Here is a 10657-nt window from a genome sequence, read left to right on the forward strand (position 1 = left end):
ATGTGAAATATTACATACAAAATGATCAAAGATTAATGAAAAGTTCAGCACATTAATAATCATAATTGGTCAGCAATATAAAGTAAGATAAAATTATTATACTATGTATTAAAGTATGCATATATGTCTATGATTGCAAATATTTTATTTGAAATTTATATGGTTTTGTGGTTGAATTTAAAAGCGATAAAAATGAATTTTATTTCATTGGAATTTTAAATTGAATTTTATAATTTATTTCTTGTTGATTTTTGTTTTTGTGATTTTTGAAGTTGGCTTTATGATTTATATTTAAATAAAAAATTAACTTCCGTTTGATTGTTTTTGAAGTGTGAAACTAAACATATGAATATATAACATTCGGAACATTTTTAACCACCAAAATTTATCGCTTAAAATAATATAGAAAAAAAAACCACATAAATATTCAACAAAGGCTTATCTCGCTTCAAATATTTTTGTATGATTTTTTTTTTACCCAAAAATTAGAAAAAATAATTAATTTCCATGTGTATAAATAGAAAATATATATTTCTAATGTTTATCGAATTAGCATATAGAAATTAAAATTCTCAAAATAAAATAAAAAAGAAAAAAATATGTAGTGGTCGATATGTATATAAATATGTGTACATATATATTTATAGACATTATATTATATATATTACGTATGAGCTATAAGAACTACAAAAGCAACATGCTTCAGTAAATTTATTAACACTTCATATGACACTTCCATGGTATATGGTATATTCGAAACAATGGCGATTTGTCGATGAATGACTATCTCCAACCTTTTTTCAGTTCATATATTTAAATATTATATAATAATTTAATGTAGATAAAACAATTTTACAGTTAGAAAAATTCAATATGTAATGGACGAATGAGTAAACAGGCGTAAAACATTTATTTACACAATATCTATATTAAAAATTGTGAAAAAAATTCAAAATAATTTTGAATATTTATAAGCATACGTTACGTTATGGCAATTTTGAAATTTCATTACTTAAGTAACAATAATAATAATAAAAAAAAAAAAATTTCGTAGATGATAAAAATTGTTTTAGCTAATGTTAAAGTGTAAACTAAAAAACAATTGTTTTTATATTGAATAAAAAAAAATTTTAGGTTTGAATATTGAATAGTAGTAGCGGCAGTATGAGCTCAAACATTCCATACCGGAAATTATATTGAATGTATGCCGGATGTTAAAGATATCAAATACCGAAAAATAAACCTATGAGTAAGGTTTTGGTATTTAGTAGTAAAACTTAGCTAAGTACAAAATAAAAAAACAAAAAAAAAAAATAAAATAAAATAAGATTGAGCAAAAAACCTTATATCAATAATAATGGAATTGAAGCTGTGATTTAAATTTTTATGATCCACTGCGGTTACTTAATACGAAGAAAAAATTTCATTACAGCGTACCAAAAGTAATGATTTTTATGAGTAATTAATTCTTTTTTTTTTTTTCGTTATTTTATATTAAAGATAAAATAGCGAAAAAAGTACAAGTCAATGATTTGGTAATGGAATTACGTGTGGTTTAGTATTAAAGTAATTTTATCTTTGCGTTTTCGACATTTAAGATAGGCAATTGAATGTACAAAGTTCGATCATTAACTGCACGGTACGGTATTGTATGGTGAAAAGTTGAAAGATATCAGGTAGTTCCAAATAATCAAATAAGATTTTCTCACAGTACTACTAATTTCCGATCTCCCAAGAAACATATATTTTAACATATAAGAAAATTTAACAAAAAACAAAAAAAAAAAAAACAAATGCTCAAGAAAATATGCAGTAATGTCTTAAGAATAGAAGAGATTCACTTTGAAATTTTATCAATAATCATAAAGATATCATAAAGAAATTTTTCAGCACGTTAGCTGATTGAAGTTTTTTTTGGACAAAGATGCCACTATTTTGGACAGAGTAACCATAATGAAAGTAACAGTGCTAAAATAAGATTTAAACACAATTAAATGGTGACTCTTCACATATAATAAGAGTTCACTTATAAGACATGATCCTCTATTGTGCTATCATGAAAAGCTTCCAAACCAGGCAAGCGGATTACAAGTATTTTGGACAGAGATGCTATTATTTTGGACATGGATGCTACTATTTTGAGCAAAGATGCTACAATTTTCAACCAAGACCCCATATTGTCATTTTGAAATAGTATATACATAGTTTAAAATTGTGGTTAACTTTGATCATAATAACATTACATATTATATATAAAACAAGAAGTAGTAATGAAGTATACCGAAACGAAATATTCTGCATTAAAAGAGGGTCTAACCTTTTATACTGACGGCTCCAAAGTATATAGTGATATAAGCATTAGAGTTTTCTCAGAGGACAAGTCTTTATATTTATAAAATTATATTAAATAAATTATTATATTATAGGCTTTTGATCATTACACTGTGTTTCAGTTGGATGTAATCGCTATTCGGAAAGATATAGTTTAGGATAGGATTTTTTAAACGTGCACTCCAAGTTGTAAACATATTCCAAATATATTTCTACATATTTACATATGTAAATACAAATGAGATTTCTATGTATATATATATTTTTAAACGAAATATCGACGCAGTTTAACATATCGTCACTCTGGGTTCATGTACATTGAAATATTTTCGGTAACTGCAAGGCAGACGAGATACTTTAGGTAATCATTCGGAACACCTGAAGAACCTGGGCATATCGCTGATATCATACAAATACTTGTTGAATTCTATCTGTGTTTAGCAACTTAATACAAGATGGACAAGGGGACAATGTGCCAATAAGTCTTAGTAGATCTTTAGGATCCTCGAGAAACCTTAACCTAACCTATGTAGTATTTTTAATTTTTAATTATCTCTATTATTATAAAATTACTAAAGTCATATCTTGTAAATAAAATTCTAAACATTTAATGAAACCACAAAAAATCACTTAAAAACCAATGTTACTATGATATTGGCAACCCTAATATTGTATTTAAGCGTAGTATCAATTTCCTTTATAATTGGCGGTAAAACTCACATTCTACCCAACCAACTCATAAACAAAAGCTGACTGGAAAATCTTTTCATAATTTGTGTCATAATGTCGACGTCGTTATAAAATGTCTGAGAAATATAAAAATAAAAAATAGAGAAAAAAAATTTTAATAATAAAGAAAGGGCAAAATGATATATACAAACAAACTAAAGAAAAACCGCGATCATTATTAAAGATCAGTTTTTCCCCTCAAAAGTATTTTTATTGAATTTGTATCTTTTTTTTCTTGCATTGATATTTTGTATCTTTTATAGTTGTATTTATTATATTGTCTTTCTTCTTAGTTCATTTGTCTACAGTAATGGCGAAGTGATGTAGCAGTTGTTGTGAGATTTGTTGTTGTTGTTGCTATTAATATTAATAATTTTTCTTTTTATTTATTGTTTAAATGACACTAATGGAAAAAACAAACACATGTAATTAACAAAGTCTAAGTAGCGCATTTAAAGATAAACTTTTCTTCTTTTGTATCTCAAAGAAAACAGTTCAGAGTGAGAAAAAAAAACTGAAGTTGAATAAAAAATGAGCGCACAAAAAGCGCACTTTTCTTTTTCAGATTCCCTCACCAGTTGTTGAATACTCATTTATTTCACTCGTATGCACTTCTTAATAATATTAAAAAGGGAAAATTGTTGTATAGAAAGAAAAGATAAAATACTTGCATCTGAAAAATGAAAAAAAAATGGAAATAAAAATGAAAATAGTGCAGAAAAAAAGATGCAGATGAAGTCATTAAAAACGGCAGCCAAAGTGATAAATTGTGTATAAAAAAACTCTAGTTTTTCCTTATATGAGTGTTTGTTGTTGTTTCTCTTGTCATTCTAAAGTCAAGTACTTGTTGATGTTGTGGCTGTTGTATCCATGATATTTGCTGAGATACAAAGATACGAAGATATGCTGCTGCTGCAGTGTGTAAGAGATCAGAACGCACAAGATCAATGGCATTTTTGACATTTTAAACAAATCAGAAGGTCACAAGTTTGCAAATAAAAAGTGCGTTGAAAAATTTTGCTAAAGAGTTTTACTGTTAAGTACGAACGGAACGTAGCTAGTATGAAATATGTCTAGACAGGAATTTGTATGGTTTATGAGATAGTATCTAATTTAGTATGGAACTCAAGTTCAGTTATTTTGGGGAAGAGGTGTTGTTTGTACTTAATATATGATCCAATTAGTAAAAATTTTAATAATTGTATTTTGGTAGTTGTGGGTTAAACAAAATTAATTGAATTAAATTTTAAGCATAAACATATTATACTTATATTTGGGTAATTTGAATTGTAACCTAGAGATCTACTGTGTACCCCACATCGACTTAAAGTCTCTCTTCAAGTCTAACTTTAACTTGTAGTGTAGAATCAACATTACAGAGTTGTATTTCTTTATACGATATAAGATACTCATCTATAACTGTGGCTAAAATTATTCTGAATTTTAAAGGCTTAAATGAACTAATATACACGAATCTGTAAAAAACAAAGGGCTGCTCAGCTCAGCTGAACTTTTCAATAAGCATCATGCAGTAGCTGTTGAACACCGAACTCAAAATGAAACCCTTCAAATTTCAAAAAAGCAAGACAACCGATTTTCGAAATATAATCGGGTATTGCATACTCCAACCGGATACTGTGATTCAAAGAACAACAGAGGTGTCAGGCCTGCCTCACTCTCAAGCTGGAAACTATAATCAAACGTTTAGCTTCAATTGGTACCGGCGGAATATCTAGGACTATTAGTAAGGGCGTTTATTAGCGCATGCTATGAATACTTGTGTTAAGAACACCGTATTATTAAAAAAAACGATAAACGAAAATGTGTTTTTAAATAATACTTAAATACTTAAAATATCGCAATTTGTTGACAATATTTCTGTTTCAACAAATCTAAATATTTTAAAAAATTTAAATATTTTCTACAGTTGAATAAACTTGAATGCTTTAAAATTGATTTACTGATATTTTGACCTACAAACACGTACCTTTTAAAACCCTTAACCCTTTCGTACGACCCGATTCATATCCTTTCTGTTACTCTCTTTTGTGTGTTATTTTATAAAAATAACGTAATGCCAACAAAGTTAAACAATTTTAAACGAATTTTCAACACAATCAACAAATCAAACTTCATTTTTCAATAAAAGTAAATAAATAATACAAAAAAAAAAAACAAAAAAAATAATGAAAACCATTCAAAGGAAGCAAATTTGACAACTAAACAAATAATAAACCAAATTGCCAAACTTTATACAATTGAAGGCGTAAAAATTGTCTTGTCAATATTATAATGATATAGCTAAACCTTTTTAGTCCTTTTTTTATACAACAAAAAAAAAAATTTAGAAAAAAAATAAAATCAAAAAATCCTTCTCAGAAAAAAATTCTTCTGAAAAAAATATCGCAACGAGCTTTACAAATGCGGGCAATTGGAAGGAAAGGCAAGGAAAACTGAAGACTGTGAAAAGTAGGGTAGACACAGTCTTAAGAAAAACCACAAGAAGTTTTTTTTGTATTTTAATTTTTTTCCATTGTTAAATAAAAGGGAAAATCCCTTGTAGCCGAGAGAAGTCAAAGTCAAAAGTCCGTTGATTTCCGCGTAAAACAAAAAGCAACACATTCGTTTGCCTTTTTTCCGGCATTTTATCTGCCGCTACTCTTTTCTTCCTAACCTAAAATGTTTCCCGTAATTTTACAGCTACTTTCTGGGTACTAGGATTTTTTTTTCTACTTAGCTTGGAAAGTTGTTAAGTTGCAGGAAAAAAGTGTTTTTCAATTGTGCGTAACTGCTGCACGTCCTTTTGGCTTGGCTTGACTGACTGAGTCAAGAAATTTGCTTGGTTGGCCTTCTTTGCTGTCTGCGGTGGTCTAGTCGTCGTATCTTAACGTTTTACATTTCATTGAGCTTTTAGCAAATAAAAAGCGTTTAAAAGATGTTTTCATTAAATGCGGTGTGAGGGTGTGACTAAAGGACTTTTCACCTTTTTTTCAACTTGTAGCTGATAGCATATCAATTACAGTTTGTTTGCGTAGGCAAAAGCGATTTTACATAATTTTTAAAATGTAAATAATACTTGGGAAAAAATGGAGAAAAAGATACTTTGTTGCAACGAAATGACTTAATTTTTGAGGGAATAACTTGAGGCGCAGGAGGATGCGAATTAGAAATTTTTAGCATTGCTACAGGATATTAAAATCTTAATAATAATATAAGCCTTTAAAAGACTGAAGCATTAATTTAATTATTTGATTGGTTTTTCAATAAAGAAAGATTTGTATAAAGTCTTAATTAGTACTTAACAGACACGTCATATTTTGTATATTGAAACAGATGCTTAATTTAGTGTTCATTAAGTACATTTGAAAAGTGCCTAATTACGTTCTAGCATGTACTGGCTACTAAAATTCGTTAATTTTTTTTTAAACAATTATAAAAAATTATTTATTATTATAAAAAAAATATAATAATATAAATATATTAAAAAAAATTTCGTAAAAACATACCTTCTTATCTTTGGCAGCTAATAATTCAGCATGATTGCTTGCATTCATTGTTGTATCAACATCGATGCTATTGTTTCTCCCACTTTCAACGCCGGCAACATGTTGCTGAAGGTGATCATTATCCATATTATCACCTTCATGTAAACTTTCGGTTGTTTGATTGCAACCAACATTCGAACTATTCGCACTAAAATTATTATTATTTTTGCTATTACTACAACTATTATTGCTACTATCGCTACTGCTAACATTTAGGCTATGTTCATCAGTTCTTTCTAGACAATTGTCTTCAGCATCAATATCATCATCATCAACATTATGATCAACAATATCGCGTACACGCTGTTCCGCAACATTATCTAATATATCATTGTTGTCCTCATTGCTGGCAACAATTTGATTTTTTGTCGTGTTATCCTTAACTAATTTTGATATATTCATCTCAGCGGTTAGTGTTGTAATCAATTTACTGGCATCGGTATTGGTTGAGTGGGTATTGGAATTGATATTGCCATTTTCTTCGGCATCAAGATTTTGTTGCATAGGTGAATGCATTGGTGATTGTTGTTGCTGTACAGCGGCGGCTGCAGCTGCAGCAGCGGCAGCAGCAGCAGCTTCCATCATCATTTGCTGTGCGTGATTGAAGAAGAGTTTTGGATTAAGACAACCTCCGTTGACACCGTTGAGGGTGTTTAATTGATTTGAATTTGTATTGCTAATGCCACTATCGGAGAGTGGTGGAGATGGTGATGGTGTTGTTGCTAATAAATTACCACCGTTTTGATGTAATGTTATTGCTGCAGCAACGCTATTCAACAATTTTGTATTATTATTTGCAAAATTGTTATTGTTATTGAGTGTTGTTGGTGAAAGTAATTTACTATTTGGTGGGATTGTTGTAATGGTTGCGTCTGTTGTTGAATCAATCGAATTTGCTGTTGTTGTTGTTTCAGTTATATTGCTATTCGCTGTTGTATTCTCGTCAGCTGTTGCTGTTGTGTTGGTGGATAATTGCTCCTTGAGTGTGTTCACTTCCTTTTCGGCCAAGGTAGCTCTCTAAAAAATTTGAAAAAAAATTTATTAATTAAAGAAAATTTTGTTATAAAAACGATCAGTAATTGAGTGAACTGAATTAATAATCAGTTAATAATTTATAAAAAAATTATATCACTAATAATTATTTAAAAGTAATAAGTGTAGACATGACAAAATAATATATCATCTTGAGAACTGAAGAATTATTAATTTATACAAAATTAATTTTAAAATAAATTTTTAGTAAAGATATTCAACAATAAAATTTTTATATTTAATTATTAGTATATTTTGGTGGACATCAAATACCGTTTTTTCCAGTATTTTTATATACCAATATTAATCATATATGAACATGTGTCTTAATGTTAGATGAAATAAATTGATTAGTCGAGGACTTCCTTAATAATTATATGCTATTAATTAAGACGTATTTGCCACAATAGATACTTCATTATCTCATTGTAATAAGTGTCTATTCAGACACTTACACCGCAACAGATATTTTATTATCTTATTGTAATTAGTACTTATTTAGGCATGTACGCCACAACAACTATTTCACTATCTCACTGTAATTAGTATTTATTTAGCCGCAATTAAACACGACAAAATGTACTTTAAATCTGTATATCGTATATAACAACAATCTATACATCAGTGATCTTTCGAAATAGCTCATTACTTTATTAGTCCCTATTTTATTTTACAGTACTGGGCTTAGAATTTTGTAGCCGTCGAAATTTTGGTAAAATAAAAGTTTTTAATTTAGATATTATATATTATTCTCATATCTTAAAATATATTTTAAATAAGTTTTAATATATAAATAAATTTAATTTGATATGTGGAATATTTTAATATAAAATTTAAAATTTAGTACTATGTCCTTTAGATTTCTAGAAATTTTTTCTCTTATTTACACATATTTTTTTTTATTTCCTTACTTTTCAACATTAATAGTTTAAACTATTAAAAACTATTTATTTAAAACCTAAACTATTCCATGCATACACATATATTCGTATAAGCTCCGTTTGAATTAGAACATGTTGTGGCTTCAAAGCAAATACCTTTTCCATACTACTCGTATCCTTTAGTAAACTTTTCTACAAACAAAAAGTGTGGTGTAATTGTCCTTTACAATTTAATATTTTTTGCTATAACTTCTCTGCTACCTTTGGTATAACGATTTTTGTAGACCCTCATTAATTTTACTTTTAAAGTCATTACGGGTTAAATTGAGCCAAATTAATACATAACAACTATTGCCTTAGAAGTATATTTATACTGGAGTATCCTTAAATATATCCATTGTTGTGAGCAATTTACAAGGTTTCCTTCCCCTCCATTTTTTTCTTTTGCTTGAATTGCAAATACATTTTAATGCCAAAACTTTTGCTTACCGCTGGGTTTTAAATTTATAGTTTATCGTTTATATCGATAAGCCAACTAAAATTTTGGGTACTATTGGTACAGGTCGTGCCTTCGTAAATGGGGTGCCGAATAGTTAACAGTATATGGTATGGTATACAAAAAAAAATCAAGGAATGGCCATGGTGGGAGTTTATTTTTGGTAACTTTTGGCAAATTAGTCTGGCAAATTTTTTGTTTTATATTTTCTTATTGGTTTTTTATTAAAAAATATTGTTTGATTATTGGTAATGTTTCGGAAAATTATTTGTGGAATAAGGCCGGAAGTAATGAGCTTTCGATTATATCGTAAATAAACAACTAAAACTAATTGCTAAAGTTATAACTTTAACGTGAATTGTTTATTTTAATGCAAAGAAAGGAATACATTGTGGCAGTCTTAGACTGTAGGATATTAATACAGTAACAACTTGATAATCCAGACAATTATTGCCAATGGTTTAACTAATAATGGTTTTTGGCTTATGCGACTAAAAATTTACAGCAAAATATAAAATACATCGTAATAGGCAGTAAAATAATAATACAGTAGTAGCTCATTAATACAGACAATTGTTGCAAAATGATTTTAATAATATTGAGGCCTTTAATTATTCTTCCCATGTCTGTATATATAACATAAGAGAGTGACAGAGAGAGAGAGAGAGAGAGGAGAGGAGATTGAGGAGAGATAGAGAAGAGAGAGAAGAAAGAGAAGAAAGAGGAGAAAGATAAGAAAGAGAAGAGAGAGGGAGAGAAGAGGGAGAAGAGAGAGAAGAGAGAGAGAGAGAAGAAAGAAGGGGGAGAGAAGAGAGATAGAGAGGGAGAGACAGAGAGAAGATGGAGAGAAGAAGGAAGAGGGAGAGAAGAGAGAGAGAAAGAGAAGATACAGAAACAGAGGAAGAGAAAACAGACAGAGAGAGAGGGAGAGAGAGCGAGAGAGAATATATATAATGTCATAAATACATATTATATATTTCATACAATGTCTTTTTCTAAGAAGTTTATCATTTACCTATCTAAAATTTGAACTTTCCAATAAATAGCTTAATTTATACTTTAAATTTTCATTAGACTATGCATATGAAATACTGCAAATATATATTATCATTTTTGGTGGTTTTTTAAAGAAACTCCTTCCTTATTTATTAATTGAAAATTTGAACTAATTTATTAGCTAGAACTTTATAAAATTTTTTTTTTAAAGAATATATAATGAATATATAGAATATAAAGAATATATAATGTCAAAAATATATATTATATTTTTTGGACAATTTTTCTAAGTGACTCTCCATTTACTAATCAAGAATTTTAACTATTTTATTAGCTAGCACTTTATAGACAAAAAAAAATTCTTAAAAATAGCTTAAATCATACTTTAAATTTCCATTTGACTGCTCCTTCCAGTTGGCCAACTCTTTCAAAAAAAAAATGCTCCAAAAAAATCAAATCACTTTAGCCATCATCTTTTGTATTGACAATCACACACTGAGGGAGAGAGAGAAGGAGGACTATATAAACTGCATGCAGTCACACAGAAAAACAAACCCAGATAATTTCCTTTTCGTCTTCGTGGTCGAACTTGTAATCTTCTGATTAAACATTATCGACTTTGGGAATGACAACACAAGTTGTCGGAA

The 10657-nt window shown here is 28.5% G+C and overlaps 1 protein-coding gene across 1 annotated transcript in view; it reads right to left on the minus strand.

Annotated features, from left to right (window-relative positions):
- The window catches only part of LOC119666476 (homeobox protein cut), an 83636-nt gene extending 74805 nt beyond the window's left edge, over window positions 1-8831 (minus strand). The window contains exons 1-2 of the mRNA XM_038075754.1: window positions 8820-8831; window positions 6567-7622 (exon numbers count right to left, since the gene is read on the minus strand). Of these exons, the coding sequence (XP_037931682.1) occupies window positions 6567-7622; window positions 8820-8831 (1068 nt within the window). The remainder of the gene's footprint in view (window positions 1-6566; window positions 7623-8819) is intronic.
- Between the last annotated feature and the right edge of the window lie 1826 nt (window positions 8832-10657).

The sequence above is a fragment of the Teleopsis dalmanni genome, chromosome 1 (assembly GCF_002237135.1).
Source record: "Teleopsis dalmanni isolate 2A chromosome 1, ASM223713v2, whole genome shotgun sequence".
Classification (NCBI taxonomy): Eukaryota; Metazoa; Arthropoda; class Insecta; order Diptera; family Diopsidae; genus Teleopsis; species Teleopsis dalmanni.